Source organism: Monodon monoceros, unplaced genomic scaffold (assembly GCF_005190385.1).
Source record: "Monodon monoceros isolate NGI ecotype Baffin Bay Population unplaced genomic scaffold, NGI_Narwhal_1 Super_Scaffold_2, whole genome shotgun sequence".
NCBI classification, from domain to species: Eukaryota; Metazoa; Chordata; class Mammalia; order Artiodactyla; family Monodontidae; genus Monodon; species Monodon monoceros.
In genome coordinates, this window is record NW_021703776.1 from 87,935,997 (window position 1) to 87,957,598 (window position 21,602).

Sequence of the window (21,602 nt, forward strand, 5' to 3'; positions counted from 1 at the left end):
TTACGCAATAGGAGAAAATATTTGCAGACCATATATCTGACAAGGAGTTAATATTCAAATATATAAGGAACACCTATAATTCAATAGCCAAAAAAGTCCCCAAATAACTCGATTAAAAGATGGGCAAAGGACCTGAATAGACGTTTCTCCAAATAAGACATACAAATGGCCAACAGATGTATGAAAAGGAGCTCAATGTCACTAATCATCAGGGAAATGCAAATCAAAAGCATGAGATACCACCTCACACCTGTTAGGATGGCTGTTATCAAAACAAAAACTCACAAAGGACAAATGTTGGCAAGGATGTGGAGAAAAGGGAACACTTGTACTTTGTGGGAATGTAAATTGGTGCAGCTACTATGGAAAACAATATGGAGGTTCCTCAAAAGATTAAAAATAGAATTACCATTTGATCCAGTGATCCCTTTTCCGGGTATATAGCCAACAGAAGTGAAATCTAGATCTCAAAGAGATAGTTGATAGTTGAACGCACTCCCACGTTCCTTGCAGCATTATTCATGATCACCAAGGCATGGAAACAAATGTCCGTTGATATACAAATGGATAAAGAAAATGTGGTATGTACATAAGGTGTAATATTATTTAGCCTTGGAAAAAGAAGGGAATTCTGCCATTTGCAACAACATAGATGGACCTTGAGGGCATTATGCTAAGTGAAATAAGCCAGAAAGAGAAGTTATGTGTGGAATCTAGAATAGTCAAACTCATAGAAGCAGAGACAGAATGGGGATTGCCAAAGGCTGGGGGAGGGGAACATGGGGGGGGGAACATGGGGAGGTGTTGGTTAAAGGTTACCAAGTTTCAGTTATGCAAAATAAGTTCTGGAGGTCTATTGCTAAGAGGAAAAAAAAAAGGGCACCAGGGCTGCAGAGCCTCTCTGAGCTTTCTGCAAGGGAGTAGGTATGAGCATTGGTTTTGGATATATGGGTGAGAACAGCTTTTACTCTTCATTTAATTTGAAGGAATGTGGGCTCTAAAATCGGACAGAACTAAATTGTACCATTCATGAGCTGTTTACTGCAAGTTTTTTAACCTTAGTCTTTTTTTTAACATATGATTATTGTAAAAATTGAATAATTAATGTGGTAAAAAGTTCTCAGCACAACTAGCTGTAATACAATAACTATTTTAAAAATTTTAGTAGTAAAATTAATATAAATTAACTTAGATCTGAGTACTTTCAAGCCTACTGAAATTAGACTAGCAAATCAACAGCAGTGGCACATAGCTAGACTTGGTGGCCTGCCACAGGGAATATGCATAAACACATGGGACATTACTAGATATCCGGAGAAGGATATACAGATACATTCTCAGATTTGTGAGTAAAACTTTAGTAAAACAGTTTCTTTAAAAAAAGAAAAAAAATTATCTAGTAATAATATCAGCATCCAGGTGCTAGGAATTGTCTATGCATTATTTTCCTTTGTGTGATAAGATGCTGTTGCCAGACATGTGACCCATCATTCTATCCAAATGGTGTGAATAAGAATACCCTTGCTGCTGCAGCTGCAGAATGCATAGAAGTTGCTGGGGTGACCAGACAGTCCTTTGTGTCGCTACTCTACTTACAGCTGTGCTTTAGTATATGCCACAAATAGCTCAGTGACCTGCATTTGACCCCATGGTCAGCGTTTCCTCAGTGAATCTTTGTGACTGTGATATTTGTCTCTACTTCATTGATTTGGGTTTGAAATTTCAGTAGTACTTTTGAGGCTGCTTGGCCAATATTTGAGTACAGTGACACTTAGATGTAGCCCCATGGTCCCAAAAGCCAGTAATCCTTTAGCCAGGATTTACTAAAACAAAGCTTACCTCGCATTTGACTGTATAATGGTTTGACATTAGTTCAGAACAAATACAGTGAATGTCTGCCATGTATCAGGTGCCATTAAAGCTGATAAATTCTATTTTCAATCAGTAATTATATTTCAATGAAGTAAAATCCTTGAAGAAAGATATCCTATGGCTGATGTGTGATTATCCTGTTAGTGTCTGGGGAAGATGGTAAATTTAAAACAGGAATTGGTTCGCTGGCACAAAGGTGGCTGTTTCTGAGCCAGTGCTGCACCCACTGCAGTGGAGAATCCATGTTCAAGGCACTAATGCCAGCCCAGGGAAGCAGAGTTGAAAGCAGCAACTGGTCTCCCAAAGGGCTCTCCTGCTGTAGGACTAGCTAGGCAGAAGCCGACAGGGGCACAGCTAAGTGATTAGAGCCCTGCCAGTGACCCACAATGTGCTCAGCATGAAATAAGGAGGTTCATGACATTATCTCCCCAACGTCCTTGCATGCTTCCCTCACTCCACTTTGGAACTCAAAGGACTTGGGCAAGGCTCAAGCCTCAGCAATTCAGCTATGGGGACTGTAACACCATAGCTGGGGACTGTGGAAATACTGTCCATGGCAATTGATGGGACATCCTTCAGGGAAAAATCCCTAATAATGAAGGGTCACTCTTACCAGTGTGACATTTTTGGAGCCACTGTTATATCTTAACCCGACTTCTTTTGCCCAGAACGTAGCTTTGAAGTTCATCTTAAGATTTTCTTGGGTGTCCAGAGTTTTGCTGTCTCATGTGTTACAGCTTCCATTTACTCTCTAGAAAGCCACCCTTGATGACATCCTATTTAGAAGCTTTTTGACTATTTCTTTTCTCGTCTCGTACAAATTTGTGTGCATCAGAATCACCTGGAGGCTTTATTACAACACGGATTGCTGGGCATTTCTATCAAGTTCTCTGGTCATGGTTGCTCGTCTAGAGACCACATTTTGAGAATCACTGGTCTTAACAGGAAGAGGAAAAAAAAATCTAACAGTCTGATATACTGTGCTACGTGAAAGTTCTGTGATAGCTTAAATGAGCATATGAAAGGGTTAAAGAGGTTTACTGTGACCCTGTTTTCTTTAACACCTATTAAGATCCTGACACTCTAGCATTTCCTAGCTACAGCTTGCTCCTAGTAACTACTCAACATTTATTACAGGCAAACAATTTGTATCAGGCAACTGTGAGAAGAGCAAAACCTCTAGATGAGATAAGTAATATAGTTTATTTCTATTGAATCTTTCCTATGTCCTATTTTCTTTCCACTTATTTTTTTCCAGAAGTGGGATAGAGGGGGAAAATTCAGATTAATTAAAAGTTTGAGTCAAAGCACCGATACAGTTGTAGAGAAGACTGGAGGAGGAAGGCGATAGTAACGGAGTGAGGGAAACGCTGACACGCTGGCTGTAGCACAATTCAAGTTTATTCCATTTGTTCTTGCAACACAAAACTTCAACACAATATTATTTAGCATTCTGATGTACATGAACTAGGATAATATGAGAAACCCAATTGTGTCAAACGCATTACATTGTGGAAAAAATGAACTCAAATATATCAAAATGCACAAAGCACTAGTCTTCCTCCATTACTGCTTAGAAAGATATGATTGTTTCTCCATTTACAAAATAGAATCAGGACAATTTAAATTTTTTAAAATTTTGCATGCAAAACACTGCAGTTACTTATGCAGGAGGGCACTCTCACCAGCTTCTTCTATACACAATCGAGTATACAGTATTGCATGGAAGAAAACAGCAGCTCAGTTGAAGATTTAGGAAAAAAAAATCAAATAGGTACATATAGATTTGAAATCCATTATTTGGGGGAAAGAAATCAATGAATCAAGGGCGTACTTGCTGGCAGCTTCCACTCACTGCACCCACCTACCTCGCCTTCATGCCCCACTGGGTTTAGAAGGTGAGCTGTGAACTACTGCATCGATTCTTGTGCCGTAGCTCAACTGTAAGTCTACAGATACCAGTCTGAGGCTGCAAGGGGGAATCTGTTAGTATACTAATGGAGACAGGTAAACCACCTGTTTTCACTTGATACAGTGCATACGATATGACTGACTTAATACAAAACTACAGAACATGCAAGATTTTTTCTGAGATGTTAAATATTAACTTCAGTGGAGAACAAAAAACTTACTTAATCTTTTACTAATGCATGTAGTACCAAAAAGCAGACAAGGTTTTAGCTTCCTTTAGTCAAAATATGAGCATTAAGTGTTGTGAATTTCTCTGCCAAGTGGTTCAGAAATACATTATAAATAACCTAGTTAAAAAAAAGAAACTAAACCATCTTGGTCAGTCTATTCTGTTTATCTGTTATTTTCTCAAGCAACTGCTTCATAATTATGGGGTTTACAAAACGGCCAAGAAAGAAGAGGGAAGGCAGAGTAGCCTCTACTGCATTACAAGGAACACGAGGATGAAGTGTACACAGAATCACATGGCCTCCAGACCAGGTGACTGTGGAAGCAGACCAGGTTTAGGAATAACAGGACAATGCACTCTGCAGCAGCCAACTACACAAAACACTTTGAGAGTAAAGGTAAGACTGCGTCGAGAGTAAAATCCAAGCCTTTTAAACAGCAGTATGCCAAGAAGTGGAAACAAAGATATCAAAACAGCTTGTCACTCCGCTGACAGTTACAGTCTGATAGAGTGCCCTCCATCTTCAGTGAGGATAGCTCTGTGTTTCAGTTCAGTGATGTTATGAAGTACTGATTACCGACTTTTAATCCTTAAGACAGCAGACTTAGCCAAATGTATCAAAGTTTTTAAACCAGCATTTTGTGATTGTTTTCTTGGATGCAGGAAAATTACAGGGTTAGGCTAGTTTTAAGTGAAAAAGCCACAGGATAAAAAAAGGGTTCACGGGGAAAAACACACACACACCAACCCACACACCAACCAACCAATCAGCAAGTGGCCAATAAGACTTGTTGGCCAGGCTGACTGTTCTTGGTACTAGTTTAACCCTGCTGTAGAATGCTACATTGCCTTAAAAAATCATCATTAATTCTTTGTTATCCACAATCTGAATATAAGTCCCTCACCCACCCTCCCCCGTTTTAAAAATTTGAGGTACATTCAATTATTGCATGACATGGCTAAGGAAAAACCCTTATATTTTTAGTAAGCTTATATGGATGGCAAGTCAAAGGAATCTTAATATTTTATATGCAGGACAGCAAATTTAAGGGTGTATGTTTTAATTAGCTGTACTGCTCATGAAATAAACATTAGAAAATGTGTCTTAATATTTTCTGCAGGTCCCAAGAACACCATTTTAGGGCACTGTATTTTAAGAACACAGAATACAATTTGAAGTTCTCACATTTTATGCAATGCATAATATAGAAAGGAAAAAATATATATTATGCAGCTGGGTTGGCATACGTTCAGCAGAAGCCTATCAACACCTCAGGGAAACTCGGTAACACGCATATTTTTAAGGGATGGGGTTAAATTTGTCCAAACAGTAAATCTCACCCCAGTGATAGCTTTGGTGCAATAAGTAATCAGCATCCAGGATGGGTCTGAGAGAGGCATTCCAAAGAATGTTCCTTGATTCTCCAAACACAACTGAGGCCAATCCATTCAAATAGCAAATGAAGAAAATCCATAGGTACTAAGACAACTGTTCTCTCTTTATGATACTAACAGGCTTATGGCTATGATTCTATTTTTAAATCCCCTTTTACTACCAGCAGGAGTTTGAAAGTGTTTTCAATGTTCTATAAATGTCTGAATCTAGAGGAAAAAAATATGCATACTGGAATGATTTCTCCTTTAGACTTCCAAAATTTTGAGATTTTATAAATAAAACTAGTCAGTTTTATCTAAAGATACATGAAATCCATGTGAAGGGGGAGAGGAAATCCAAAGTTCAGCCGCCCAGCAGTTCAGGAGTGTGCCCCTCCTCGCCTTAAATGAGCTTTCACATAAAGCTGGAAGTCACCGAGGGAAGATTTGGTCACCAACCACAGGCAGCGCTCTTAACTATGCCGGGAGATCCCCACTAGAGTGAATCTTAAGGCAGAAGGCTAGAGCTAATTGCTTATCTCAGCACCCTAAGTTACGTCACAGCAGCCACTACTGCTCGCACAGATGGGGCTACCAAATGTATAGTTGGCCTTGGTATAGTCAGACTCTCAACGCAATCTAATTAATAAATTAGCCAGGGAGCTGAAAAGGTCAAACGTTAATGGTATATTTTGTCTTTACTCTCCCATGGGTATAAGCTGTGTTTTTTTTTACTGGAAATGGAAAAGAGGCTGACCTGATCAGGAATCCTAGTAGAAGCCTGATCTTGTTTTTCTCCTCTCCTCCCAAACATTGTTTTTTTCTGGTAGTCTGATTTGTTATGAATTTCTCTCTCCCCTCACCCCTCTAGAAGTATTTTAGCTGAAGAAGCTGGCAGATAGAGAGTGACAGACAGACAGGCAGCAGTGTGAGGCCACAGGAGAGTCATTCTTCCAGAGCTGTTAGCCCATCCGTCCATCACTGAAGAAGGGCTTTGATTGCCTGGTTGTCAGTGGCTTCAAAGGCAGTCAGTCCATCTGGACCTTTCACAGTCTTATCAGCACCCTGGAAAAGAGGAAAGAGCCGTTATCATTAAACGAGGCCCACAACCAGGAGAAGAGAGTGAAAGCCAGGGCGCTTGGCAGAGGCAAAACTCCTTTACTACCGGAGTCCATTCTAGTGAAGGAAAAGCCCCGAACAGCTGGCAAGGTTAGAGACTAAGCTGTAAAAACACCAGATTATTTTTCAGGCACTAGAAATGTAAACTAGAAACACAACTTGCCAATAACATAGGCAATGACTGACTTTTATTTATACTATCATATATTTACTCAATTAAGCTTTAAAAAAGAAGATCCCTATGTAGTATAAAACAGGGAGGGTTGGGAAGGAAATCACTTTTGCTAAAGAAGAAAGTATTACTGCGACAAAATTATCTTTTTTTCTTCTTTGCAACACTTTTTGGAGAGTGCATAAGTAATGCACACATTTGTAAAATCTAGAACTTACAAACCTTTTATTTTAGACATTCCTAAAGAACATGTACAATATTGGTCATTATACTTAAAAAACTCAGCAGTAAATGGCTGGGATGTGGGCTAGGAAAGGAGGGTCCCTGCTATCATCCAGGGAAATTCTCTCCAGCTTGCTCTCAATGCTTCATGCAGAGGGTGCTGTCATGGAACATTTTACTTGCAACATGGCACTCTAGTTTCGAGAATGTGTACGCATACCTTTGTGTCTATTGTTTTTATCTGTCTTCCCTTATTAGAGTAAAAACTCAATGGGAGTAGAAATCTTGTTCATATTATCCACTATTGTGTCCCCAGTATCTAAAAAAGTACCTAATGGGCGGTGGGTGAATTTGCTCCCAAACCAAGTCTGAACCTCTCTAACTTCCACAGATAGCAACACTCCACCATGGAAAGGTTCTCTGCTAGCTCCAGCCCAACCTGTATGTATTCACCAAATAACCTCTTGTGTCCTGGCCTCCTCCCATTGCCAAGTCTCACTCATTCCTGAGGCCTATGGAATTGTCTAAACTTGGCATGCATGGTCCTGTAGAGACAAACTCGAGTCAAATTCACCAGTCTCTTTTCCCATTAATCTTTCAATACTCTAATCCTCTGGAATGTCACCATTCCTCAATGTACCAGGTGCCATGACTTTACACTTGTTGGAATATGGAATGCCTTACCCCCTTTCTGCTGGCAAATCATTCACTCATTCAACAAATATTTACTGAATGTTTGATGCACAGACACAAAACAAGATAGAGCCTGCCAGTTTGGCTGGTGTGAGAGACAGACAAGTCAACCAGTATGACACAGTGGGATGAGAACAACAGCGTTATGCACAGTGATGAGTGGTCTGTAAACCATAATGGGATGTGGTTAGGAGAGTGTAAGAAAGTCCTTCTGGATGAGGTAATGCTTGAGCTGAGCCATGAGTAAGTACAAGTTGATCAGGTAAACCAGGAAGGAGATGACAGACATTCTAGCAAGTGTTAAATTATCACAGAGTCCTCCTCAGTATGACTATAAAAGTCTGTTTTCTCTTTTTCTAATTGAATTTAACTGCATTATGGAACATATGGAACTTACAGTTAAGTGAGAGAGAAATCTGTGAGTGAGAACTTCAGTGTGGTGAGTACTCCAACACAGGTTAAGTGACAATAATTGGGACCATTGTATCCAAAACAAATTTTTAAATTTATTTTTTATTGAATTACAATGTTGTGTTAATTACTGCTGTACAGCAGAAGTGGCTCAGCTATATACATATACAGTACACATTCTTTTCCATATTCTTTTCCATTATGGTTTATCACGGGATATTGAATACAGTTCCCTGTGCTATACAGTAGGACCTTGTTGTTTACCCATTCTATACATAGTAGTTTACATCTGCTAATCCCACATTCCCACTCCTACCCTCTCCCACTGCCCCCCACCCCCTGCCCTGGGGCAACCCCCAGTCTGTTCTCTATGTCCCTGATTCTGTTTCATAGATAGGTTCATTTGTGTCATATTTTAGATTCCACATATAAATCATATGGTATTTGTCCTTCTCTATCATACTAAGTTAAGTAAGTCAGAAAATCTCTAGGTTCATCCATGTTGCTGCAAATGGCATTATTTCGTTCTTTTTTATGGCCGAGTAGTATTCCATTGTATATAGGTACCACATCTTCTTTATTCATTCATCTGTTGATGGACATTTAGGTTGTTTCCATGTCCTGGCTATTGTGAACAGTGCTGCTATGAGCATAGGGGTGGCATGCATCTTTTTGAATTTTGTCTGGATATATGCCCAGGAGTGGGACTGCTGGATCATATGGTAATTCTATTTTTAGCAAAACAAATTATTTCTTATTCAATATTGATAACTGTTTTTATGACTAACATTGTAAACTGTAATTCTGCATTAACAAAAAGTTAAATATCATAGTGAATATCCGTTGCTTTTTAGCTGCCAGACTTCCCTTCTTTTGATAACAGCACCCTAATTTCATTCTGGGGAATCATTTCTCCCCATTGTGTGGACTCCTAGAACTTTAACTTAAGGTGCCATGTACCTTCCTTGCCAGGCATCAAAGCAGGACGCTCACTTCTGGATTTTGAATCTTGATTAGAGAGAACAATAGAAAGACAACAAGAAGTCAGAGCTCATTTATTTCTGTGTTATCACCCAGAAGAGACAGTTGAGAAGTTCCTGCTATCTAGAGTCTTACAGCTACCATAGCTCTGGCCTCTTCTGAGCCTGGTCCTCCAGCTTTCCTATTGATTCTATGACTAATCCAACATCTTCAAAAATTCCTTTTCTACTTGTTAGAGTCAACTTCTGCTATTTGCAACCCCAAAAATCTGATAAAAGTATTAAAAATTTTATACAAATCATCTTTTTTTTCTAATTGTAATACAGACTAATCACAGAACTCAGAATACACACCAAAAAACTCCCGGTAAAAAGAATTCCATTGATAATAGCATCAAAAAGAATAAAATGTTAGGAATAAAGTTAATGAACTCAAACCAGTTCTTCTAAAAAAGATAAACCAATTTTGTCAACGTGGAAAAGGATATTAAAAGAAAATGATTTTTTGATACTTGATGCAGTTATTGGAGAACTTAAGTATATCTGGCCTCACCCCTTTCTCAGTAGTTATTAGTTCTAGTGATTATATACTATATACTATATACTATAGTATAGGAAATATACTATATACTATACTCATGCCACGGAAATATACTATATACTATACTTGAGTATATACTATGTATATACTATGTATATACATATATGAGTATATACTATGTATATACATATATATACTATGTATATACTATATACTATGAGTATATACTATGTATATACATATATGAGTATATACTATGTATATACTATGTATATACTCATGTATATAGTATATACATGAGTATATACTATACTCATGCCACTATTTGAGTTATTAACTTCAGAGATTACCTTCTGACTCCCTGCTGCATGGATGCTGCTCTAGCAGGGAGCACATCCCTTCCCCACATCCTCCCAATGTCTTATACTTCAAATAGCAGTTTCTGTTTCTTTGTAAATATTTTTGTATTTAAAACCTGTTTCTTGTTCCATCAAATTCCTCTACTTTATAAGATACTTTCTCTACCTTCCCATTACTGCCTCTACCTCTTAAATTGCCAGCTTTTCTATTTTGTCAAGATTAACTTTTATATTCGGTTCTGTAAAAACTGTTGTTTATTGATTGATTTTTTCCTCCTATAGTCACCATACTGTATATTATATCCCCAGGACTTACTTATCTTATAAATGGAAGTTTCTACCTTTTGACCACCTTTACCCATTCCTCGCCCCCCCCCCCACCTGTTTTCTGTTACCTGTGAATTTTGAGACTCTTCATATAAGTGAGATAATACAGTACTTGTCTTTCTCTGATTTATCTCACTTAGCATAATGCCCTCAAGGTCATCCATGTTGTTGCAAATGGCAGGATTTTCTTCTTTTCTTAATAGCTAAATAATAATCCACTGCATTATGTGTGCATATGTGTGTGTGCATATACACACCCACACAGCCACCCCATTTTATTTATCCATTATCCATGCATCTGTGGATAGACACTTAGGTTATTTTCCTGTCTTGGCTACAGTAAATAATGCTGCAGTGAACACAAGGTGTAGATAACTTTTTGAGTTAGGGTTTTTTGTTTCCTTCAGATAAACCCCCAGAAGTAAAATTGCTGGATCACATGGCAGTCCTATGTTTAATTTCTTAAGGAACCTCCATACTGTCTTCCACAGAGACTGCAGCAATTTATATCCCCTCCAATAGTGCACAAGGGTTCCCTTTATTCCACATCCTTGCCAACACTTATTATTTCTTATATCTTTGATAGCAGCCATTCTCATAGGTAAGAGGTGACAATTCATTGTGGTTTTGATTTGTATTTGCATGATGATTAGTGACGCTGAGGAACCTTTTTATGTATCTGTTGGCCATCTGTATACCTTCTTTGTATAAATAAATGTCTATTCAGATCCTCTGCCCATTTTAAAATCAGATTTTTTTTTCTACTTTTTTTTTCTATTGAGTTATATGAATTCATTATATATTTTGGGTATTATCCCCTTATCAGATACATGGTTTGCAAATATTTTTCTCCCATTCTATAGGTGGCCTTTTCATTTTGTTGATGGTTTCCTTCGCCTTTAGTGTCAAATTCAAAAACTCATCACCAAGACGAATGTCGAAGAGCTTACTATCTATGTTTTTCTCTAGGAGTTCCATGGTTTCAGGTCTTATTTTAAAGTCTTTAATTCATTTTGAGTCGATTTTTGTGTATGGTGTAAGATAGTGGTCCAGTTTCATTCTTTGCATGTGCCTGTCCACTTTTCTCAACAGTATTTCCCTATTATATATTCTTGGCTGCTTTGTGGTAAATTAATGACTGTGTGTGTGTGTGTGTGTGTGTGTGTATATGAGTTTATTTCTGGATTCTCTATTCTGTTCCATTGATCTATGTACCTGTTTTCACATCAATACTATACTGTTTTGATTCCTACATATTTGTAATATCATTCGGAATCAGGAAATGTGATGCTGCTAGCTTTGTTCTCTTTTCTCAGGATTCCTTTGGCTATTCAGGATCTGCTGTGGTTCCATAAAAATTTTAGCATTGTTTAATCTAGTTCTGTGAAAAATGCCGTTGGAATTTTGATGGAAACTGCATTAAAGCTTGCTTTGGGCAGTATGGACATTTTAACAATATTAATGCTGCCAATCCATGAGCACAGAATATCGTTCCATTTATTAGTGTCTTCTTTAATATATTTCATCAATGTTGTACAGTTGTCAGCATAAGAGTCTTTTGCCTCCTTGGTTAAATTTCTTTCTAGGTATTTTATTCTTTTTGACGCAATTTTACGTAGAATTAAAAAAAAATCTCTTCTAATTTGTTATTAGTGTATAGAAACACAACTGATTTTTGTATATTGATTTTGTATCCTGCAAGTTTACTGAATTAGTTGAACAGTTCTAACAGTTTTTTTTGTTTGTTTGTTTGTTTTTGTGCCGTACGCGGGCCTCTCTGTTGTGGCCTCTCCCGTTGCGGAGCACAGGCTCCGGACGCACAGGCTCAGCGGCCATGGCTCACGGGCCCAGCCGCTCTGCGGCATGTGGGATCTTCCCAGACCTGGGCACGAACCCGTGTCCCCTGCATTGGCAGGCGGACTCTCAACCACTGCGCTACCAGGGAAGCCCCTAACAGTTTTTTAGTGGAGTCTTGAGGGTTTTCTATATGGAGTATCCTGTCACCTGCAAACAGAGAACATTTTACTTCTTCCCTTCCTACTTGGATGCTTTTTATTTCTTTTCTTGCCTAACTGCTCTGGCTAGGGACTTCCAGTACTATGTTAAATAAGTGGTGAGAGTGGGCAACCTCATCTTGTTCATTATGTTAGGGGAAAAACTTTCAGTTTTTCACTGTTGATTATGATGTATAGCTTGTGGCCATAATACGGCCTTCATTATGCTGAGGCATGTTCCCTCTACAGCCACTTTGTTGAGTGTTTTTATTATGAACGTTAAGTTAACGTCAAATGCATCTGCTGAGAAGATCATAAGATTTTTATCCTTCGTGGTGTCTGTGGTGTTCACGCTGATGGAGCTACAGATGCTGAATCATCCTCGTGTCCCCAGAATCAATCCCAGTTGATCATGGAGTATGATCCTTTTAATGTATTGCTGAATTTGATTTGCTAACATATTGTTGAGGACTTTTGCATCTATGTTCATCAGGGATATTGGTCTGCAATTTTCTTGTGGCATCCTTGTCTGGTTTTGGTATAGGGGTAATGCTGGCCTTGTAAAATGAGTTTGGAAGCGGTCCCATCTGTACTGATGTTTTTGGGAAGACTTTGAGAAGGACTGGTATTAATTCTTCATTAAATGTTTGGTAGAACTCACCAGTAAAGCGATCTGGTCCTGGATATTGATAGACTTTTACAGTTAAAATATATAAACAGTGCTTAAATTACTTCTGGGTAAACACTGCTCACTGTGGCACCTAGCAGACAACTATGATCAGTTTTATTTCTATTGTTCCAATATCAAAACCCTGTGCAACTCTCCCAAGTGACAGAATCGGGAGATCCACACCCAAGTTTTCCCCACTCCTGTTCATTCATTTACAAATAACAACTTTTGACCCAATTTGTTATGGTTTGGCTAAACTGCTATAACAAAGAGGCTAAAACACAATGCATTAAACTAAGTTAATTTATTTCTCTCTCATAAAACAGTCTACTGCTAAGTGTGCTCACCTCCACATGTGCTTCCAGCCTGCTGGATGTGGGGGTGAAAGTCCCCAGTAAGTGGCTTCACATTTTAGGTGATGATCTAGAAGTGGCACACATCATTTGTGCACATCCCATCAGCCCAAACTTAGACACAAAGTCATATCCACTGCAAGGCAAACTGAGATACAAGGACTAGCTAGGCTGCAATGTATGCACCCAGTTAAAACCTGGGGTTCCCCTTCTAAAAGAAAGAGTAAAAAATGGACACAGAAGGCAATTTAATCCATGCTGTCCTGAAAATGCTTTAGAATATTATCTCCAGGTTCTGTCTGTCTAGCCTGCCTCTCCTTCCTGCACCCACTACTTCCACTCCACCCTCCTCCCCTTTACTTTCTCTCTGCTTTGTTTAAATGCTGGATTCTCCATGGTTCCGGTCTTTGGCACTCTTCGCTTTTTGCCTGACCTCATCCATGTTACAATTTAAGTTCCAACCTTTGTACTCATTTTGAACATCTACCCTGATCTTTAAACCCATATATATATAAACACATATACATGCCACTGAGACTTATCTACTTTAAGTCCCAGAAATACCACAAACTCTACGATTCCTAAAGTGAATCCATGATCTTTTCCTACAAACTTGTTTCTTTTTCTGGAGTATTCACTATCATGGTAAGAACCACCTTCCAGGAACTGTGGAGACACTATGCAGTTCTTGTTGTTTACTTCACATGTTATCAGTCACCAAATCTTTAGACCATAATGTTCCTAACATTTTCCACCTGTCCTTGCTACCACTACTTACTTTCTTAGTTCAAGATTTTCATATGAAAATTCTAATGGAAGCTAGCCTCATCCACTGGAGGGCAGAGAGCAGAAGCAAGAAGAACTACAATTCTGCAGCCTGTAGAATGAAAACCACATTAACAGGAAGACAGACAAAATGAAAAGGCAGAGGACTATGTACCAGATGAAGGAACAAGATAAAACCCCAGAAAAGCAACTAAAAGAAGTGGAGATAGATAGGCAACCTTCCAGAAAAAGAATTTTGAATAATGGTAGTGAGTATGATCCAGGACCTCGGAAAAAGAATGGAGGCAAAGACTGAGAAGATGCAAGAAATGTTTAACAAAGACCTAGAAGAATTAAAGAACAAACAAACAGAGATGAGCAATACAATAACTGAAATGAAAAATACACTAGAAGGAATCAATAGCAGAATAACTGAGGCAGAAGAACAGATAAGTGACCTGGAAGATGGAATGGTGGAATTCACTGCCATGGAACAGAATAAAGAAAAAAGAGTGAAAAGAAATGAAGACAGCCTAAGAGACCTCTGGGACAACAGTAAATGCACCAACATTCACATTATAGGGGTCGCAGAAGGAGAAGAGAGAAAGGACCAGAGAAAATAGCTGAAGAGATTATAGTTGAAAACTTCCCTAACATAGGAAAGGAAATAGCCACCCAAGTCCAGAAAGCACAGAGTCCCAGTCAGGATAAACCCAAGGAGAAACACACTGAGACACAGAGTAATCAAATTGACGAAAATTAAAGACAAAGGAAAATTATTAAAAGCAACAAGGGGAAAACGACAAATAACATACAAGGGAACTCCCATAAGGTTAACAGTTGATTTCTCAGCAGAAACTCTACAAGCCAGAAGGGAGTGGCATGATACACTTAAAGTGATGAAAGGGAAGAACCTACAACCAAGATTACTCTACCCTGCCAGGATCTCATTCAGATCCGATGGAGAAATCAAAAGCTTTACAGACAAGCAAAAGCTAAGAGAATTCAGCACCACCAAATCAGCTCTACAGCAAAGGCTAAAGGAACTTCCCTAAGTGGGAAACACAAGAGAAGAGAAGGACCTACAAAAACAAACCCAAAACAATTAAGAAAATGGTAATAGCAACATACATATCAATAATTATTTTAAATGTGAATGGATTAAATGCTCCAACCAAAGGCACAGGCTTGCTGAATGGATACAAAAACAAGACCCATATACATGCTGTCTACAAGAGACCCACTTCAGACCTAGGGACACATACAGACTGAAAGTGAGGGGATGGAAAAAGATATTCCATGCAAATGGAAAGTGAAAGAAAGCTGGAGTAGCAATACTCATATCACATAAAATAGACTTTAAAATAATGTTACAAGAGACAAGGAAGGATACTACATAATGATCAAGGGATCAATCCAAGAAGAAGATATAACAATTATAAATATATATGCACCCAACATAGGAGCACCTCAATACGTACGGCAAATGCTAACAGCTATAAAAGAGGAAATCGACAGTAACACAATAATAGTGGGGGACTTTAACACCTCACTTACACCAATGGACAGATCATCCAAACAGAAAGTTAATAAGGAAACACAAGATTTAAATAACACAATAGACCAGATTTAATTGATATTTATAGGACATTCCATTAGAAAACAGCAGACTACACTTTCTTCTCAAGTGCACATGGAACATTCTCTAGGCTAGATCACATCTTGGGTCACAAATCAAGCCTCGGAAAATTTAAAAAATGGCAATCGTATCAAGCATCTTTTCTGACCACAATGCTATGAGACTGGAAAGCAATTACAGGAAAAAAAAACTGTAAAAAACCACGAATACATGGAGGCTAAACGGTGCGCTACTAAATAACCAAGAGATCACTGAAGAAATCAAAGAAGAAATAAAAAAATACATAGAAACAAATGACAACAAAAACACAATGACCCAAACCCTCTGGGACACAGCAAAAGCAGTTCTAAGAAGGAAGTTTATAGCAATACAATCTCACCTCAAGAAGCAAGAAAAATCTCAAACAATCTAACACGACACCTAAAGCAACCAGAGAAAGAACAACAAAGAAAACCCAGTCAGTACAAGGAAAGAAATCATAAAGATCAGAGCAGAAATAAATGAAATAGAAATGAAGAAAACAATAGCAAAAATCAATAAAACTACTAAAAGCTGTTTCTTTGAAAGCTGGTTCTTTCTTGCCTCTGCAACCTTCTCACATTGCTGCTTCTGCTTGGCAAGGTACTCCAGTTCTCTATTAGATTCTTGGACACTAAGTTGCTAAGATTCAACTCAAGTGTCAACTGCTTTTTGAAGTTACATTTGTGGTACCTAAAGTTTTAATGACATCCTTATTTATAACACACTATGCCCTTGACTCCCAGGACCACACGTGACCTCTTCTTCCTTTAGGTCTCTGCTGTTACATATAAACTCCTGTCACAGCAATCACAACACTTTGTGCACTTGTTTGTGCACTTGTTTTACATTTTACTAAATATGGTGACAGCAGTAACCATGTTTATCAGTCTCTGAAATCACAAGGCCTTGCACAGTGTCAATAACAGGCTATCAAATGATATTAGAAAAATTAAATGTTTTTTAAAATTAATTGATATAGACAGGGACTGTACACATACAATAAAGGACTAGATCAGGACTAGGCTCACCTGCTTATAGTTACAGCGTGATTCTGATTGTGATAGTTTCCTGGAGGAGGAAAAGGTTGCTACAGCCAAGTTAAGTGGCCCAAGTAGAGAGGCCATTTGTCATTCTAGGGAGTAAAAAAGCTTTAAAACCTCACCAGTAATTTCTTCATTTTCAAAAGTTACCGCTTTAGACAATCAAGTATTATTTGATAGTAAGTTGTAGAATATGGGGAATGTTTAAAAAAATTCATCATACTGTCTCTGCCCTTGAATAGAATAGTTTACAATGTAGCTAGAAAGATAAGATATACTGGCATGAAACAAGAGTGCATCTTTATCTACTTCTTACTTCAGATAGCTCAATTCTGCTTTATACCACCAGGTTTTTTTTGTGTGTTTTAAAAAAAATTACCACCAGTTCTTAATCTGGACAAATAGGCCAGAAAACTGGATTAGTAACATTTTAAGAATGAAACTCTTAAACTTGTACTCAGGTTATCTGACATTATCTTGACAGAAGGCTTTCGTGGCAAAGATGATGATTATAATTATACTAATCAATTGTTAGAACACTACGCAGCTTTGTTTCAATGCAAAATTTATCAAATCAATTAAAAAATTAGCATTTAGATACACACATGACATCTTGGCGGACATTTCTGTATTATGTTGCTAGATACTGTTTCACAACCTTGGAATATAACCACTATCTCAGAAATAAAAATTTAGCAACCAGGGTTTGGTATATTCAACTCACTTTTGGAAAGAAAGTGGGTTAGAATCAAGTACAAAAGGAATGCCTGAATAAATATATCTGCTATTAAATGTCCCAACAAGGACTCTTAAAATGTAAAGGAACAAAGCAATTCTTTGTGCTCTCCCTTTAACCACTTGATTAACTTTCAATTGTTTCCATGAAGCTCTTCGGGAGTTTCCAGGACAGCTGGCTCCCTCTCTTCCTGTATGCCCCCTGGCACGTTGCTGATCATACTTCAAGGTGTATATTGGGTTGGTCAAAAAGTTCGTTCGGTTTTAAGTAAAAATAAAAGACACATTTTTCATTTTCACCAAGAACTTTATTGAATGGATTCATTAACCAAATGAACTTTTTGGCCAACCCAGTACTACAGCTTGGCTCATCCAAAGTCTAGCGCAAACCCCTTTTTTCTGTGCTTTCCTCTCCTATAGAGGCTGAAAAGGCACTGAATCCCCAGACTCCCTTAAAGCTACAGGTGGCCATCTGGCACAAAGCTGGCATCTCGTGGATAGCTTTCCTTTTCCAATAAAGCCTCAGGGAGGAGAGTGTCCTTAACTGTTTCCCTTCTCCCTGCCCAAAACAGACACAATGCCTGGAGGTTCAGCAGTCATCTTGCAACCGTAAGGAGTGGGGAAGACAGGGGAGAAGAGAGTGTGGGGTACTGAGGACAAGTGGAGCCAGCTACTCAGCCCTGGACTGCTTACCTTCAGGCATTTCAGTAAGAGCCACTTGTTTTTTTTCTAAGTTGAAATATAATTGACAGAGACCATTATATTAGTTTTAGTTGTACAACATGACGATATGATATATGTATATATTGCAAAATTTACCACAATATGGTTAGTTAACATCCATCACTGTAGAGTTATGAATTTTTTTTCCTTCTGATGAGAGCTTTTAAGCCTTACTGTCTTTCACAGCTTTCAGGTATATAATACAGTACTAAGGATAGCTACCGTGCTGTTGTTGCATCCCCAGGACTGACTTACCTGGTAATTCTAGGCCTCTAACCTTTTGACCCCACACACCCTCCACCCAGCCGCCTGCCTCTGGCAACCATCAATCTAATCTGTTCTCTGTATCTGAGTTTGTTTCGTTTTTGTTGTAGATTCCATATATAAGTGAGATCATACAGTATTTTTCTCTGTCTGACGTATTTCATTTAGCGTAATGCCTTCAAGGTCCATCCATGTTGTCACCTAGAGATTATCATACTAAGTGAAGTCAAATTTATGGTTTCACTTTTATGTGGAATCTAAAAAACAGTACAAATGAACTTATTTACAAAGCAGAAACAGACTCACAGACTTAGAAAACAAACTTATGGTTACCAAAGGGGAAGGGTGAGGAGGGATAAATTGGGAGTATGGGATTAACAGATGCACCTACCATATATAAAATAGATAAATAACAAGGATGTATGTATAGAACAGGGAACTATATTCAATATCTTGTAAGGGAAAAGAATTTCTAAAAGTATATAGATATACACACACATATATATTTATAACCAGATCACTTTGCTGTACACCTGAAACTAACACAATATTGTAAATCAACTATACTTCAAGTTAAAAAAATTGTGAATCACTATATTGTACACCTGTAACTTATATAATATTGTACATCAACTACACTTCAAAATAAGAAAAAGCAGGTGGTGTGGTTCAAGGACATACTGAACCTGGCCACCCAACTTTACCACAAATTAGTTGTGTAACTTTAGGCAGGTCCCTTAACCTTTCTGTGCTACTTTCTGCAAATAAAATGGTAAACCTAACATGATTTCGGCAGTAACTCCTAGATCAAAAATTCTCTTAATCTCTCTTAAAAATAAGAACTAATTATACAATGGAGTATTATTCAGCCACGAAAAAGAAGAGCCACTTTCTTGTTTAAATCTCTGTAGTAGGAGTTTTTGTTACAGTTGAACCCTACTTCCCTTACAGCACTTGTCATAGTCCTTTATTATCTGTTAACTGTGCTTCATTGGATATGAAACCATAGGACCAGGTGTTAAATCTTGCTTCTCTAACTTCAATGCCATGCTCCTCCTCATCTGCGCCCCCTCTGCCTCTCTAAACAACATGCTAACCATGCAACAGGGAATGACATGTATTCTACATTTCTCTTCATTTTATTTCTCCTTTGGAGACAGTGACTACAGTTCATTTTCAGTTGCATATATAATGGTCTTAGGTTTGTTCTTATGTTACCCCTTGTGAAAATATGATTTTTAACATCTCCACTGTAGTCATATCTAGCAAAAACAGAAAGATCATTTCAAGGTTTCAGAGAGAAATTCATCATGGAAATATAAGGGATGGGAGAAAGTATAAATGAGCCTTCAAATTACTTCTCTCCAAAGACATTCAGATAGTGAGCCAATATATTACCTATGATGTGGTACACTGTAAGTTTTGGATGAAAAGTTTGTTTATATTTGAAACAGTCATTTTCATCAAACTTGCTTTTCAGGGAACCCTCATTCTTGCAGCAAGTCTTCCCTTTTCTGAGAAATACATCAAAGTCATCTGCATCAATCCTAACTGGTCTTAGTATTTACTGAGAATTTATGATGAGCTCAGTATTGCCGTCAATGACTTGCATACAGTGTCTCTTCTAACTACTTGGCTGCACTGAGAGGCAGTGTAATGTAGTGGTTACAGACACAAGCTCTGGAGCCAAAGTGATGGGGTTTGAATCCTAACTCTCCTCCTATCGAGCTGTGTGATCCTGGGAAAGCTTCCAAATGCCCTGGGCCTCAGTCTCCCCAATGGTAAAATGGGGGATAAAAATCGTACCTACTTCATAGGATTACTGTGATGACTAAGTGAATTAATACATGTAAAGCACTTAAATGACATTTCCTATGTATAAGTACTATTTTAACTATGAGCTAATCTACCTGCTCATCAACTCTATGTGATGAGTACTGGCCCCATGTCGCAGAAGAGGATGCTTAGACTGAGATGATAAGGAATTTATTCAAAGCCCCGAAGCTATTAAGAAGGAGAACTCAGAACCAAACTTGGGGGTGTGTGATGTCACAACACACAGTTTATGTCACTAACAGAAACTATCTAAAATAATGATGCACTCCAGTCTAAAAGCTAAATAGGTAAAAAAAAACGATGAGCTTACAATGGGCATACTTGTGGATGAGATTTGTGAGATATATCAAAACAGCATAACAACTGGTTTCTTCAGTTATTTAGGGGGGTAAGTTTTCTAGCTGTATCAATTCTGCTAGTCCGTTTCTAACACAGTTTCTTAAACTAAGGCAATTCAGAAAGGCATTGCTCAGTTCTTTGCAGGTCATCTGTCCTAAAATTTTTTTGAAACCAAACCTGCCCATGTTATATGGAGAACTCTGGGGATTCCAAGTAATCATAAAATGTGTGCTTGAGAATGTGTGAAACTGTTTAGATTTTACTGGGAGTGGAACAGTGAGTAATTTGAGTAAAAAAATGTTTCTACCTACCAGCACACCTACTTATTTAGGCTGAAACGGTTAACTTCTAAGTCCTTATATCTTACGCACTTGATTCTCAATTCAAGCAGCAAAATCTGTACCGTAGATCCTTCTTGAGGATTTGACAATGCTGGTATTTGAGAGGGGTATTCAAATTTTATTATTAACTGGCCACTTGATTTTTGAAAACACAGCACGGAAAATACATGGGGCAAAATCATCAATGTTATCAGATAAGGTGGTTTTCTGTATTTTCTTAACAGACTGATTTTTAGTACTTTTTCTTCTCTACAGCAATTGTACGTAAGACATTAATCATTTTGACTTTCTTTTTATAAAAGGAAGGTTGTTGAGTAAATCTTTGTTTCTCACTCATTTGTCCCACACAATGAATGTACAGAGTGGTCTGAAACAGCTGTGCGTCACTAACATCAGAGTTGCACAAGCATCAGTGGTTACATATTTCCGTTGTAAGGTTACAGCAGATATCCTAAGGAGGTAAATTCTTTGACACAGTATGAAGCAGAGAAATGATGGAAAACAAAAAAGCAAAGTTTCTTTTGGACTTTTCTCTCTCAGATATAGCTTCGTATTATCACTAACAACAAATGGGTTTATAATAACAACAAATGGGTTTATAATAACAAGTATATTGTCAGTTTGTTTCTGTAATCTAAGAATAAAACAGTAATTATAATGTTTTAAAAACTT

General features: G+C 38.0%; 2 protein-coding genes across 2 annotated transcripts in view; both read right to left on the reverse strand.

The window, feature by feature from the left end:
* Positions 1-3,255: 3,255 nt before the first annotated feature.
* On the reverse strand, positions 3,256-5,413 carry LUZP6 (leucine zipper protein 6). Its single transcript, XM_029233069.1, has 2 exons — positions 5,354-5,413; positions 3,256-3,937 (listed from the first exon to the last, which is right to left on the reverse strand). The coding sequence occupies exons 1-2, from the start codon at positions 5,411-5,413 to the stop codon at positions 3,764-3,766; spliced, it is 234 nt and encodes a 77-aa protein (XP_029088902.1). The 3' UTR covers positions 3,256-3,763.
* MTPN (myotrophin) overlaps positions 3,258-21,602 on the reverse strand; it is a 61,927-nt gene continuing 43,582 nt past the window's right edge. The window contains exon 4 of the mRNA XM_029233537.1: positions 3,258-6,451. Within this exon, the coding sequence (XP_029089370.1) occupies positions 6,365-6,451 (87 nt within the window). The 3' untranslated portion in view covers positions 3,258-6,364. The remainder of the gene's footprint in view (positions 6,452-21,602) is intronic.

Coding starts and splice junctions, on each gene's coding strand:
- LUZP6 (XM_029233069.1), bottom strand. CDS start 5,413: ATGCCTCTCTCAGACCCATCCTGGATGCTGATTACTTATTGCACCAAA. Junction 3,938..5,353: donor GCACCAAAGCTATCACTGGG/GTGAGATTTACT, acceptor CATGTTCTGTAG/TTTTGTATTAAGTCAGTCAT.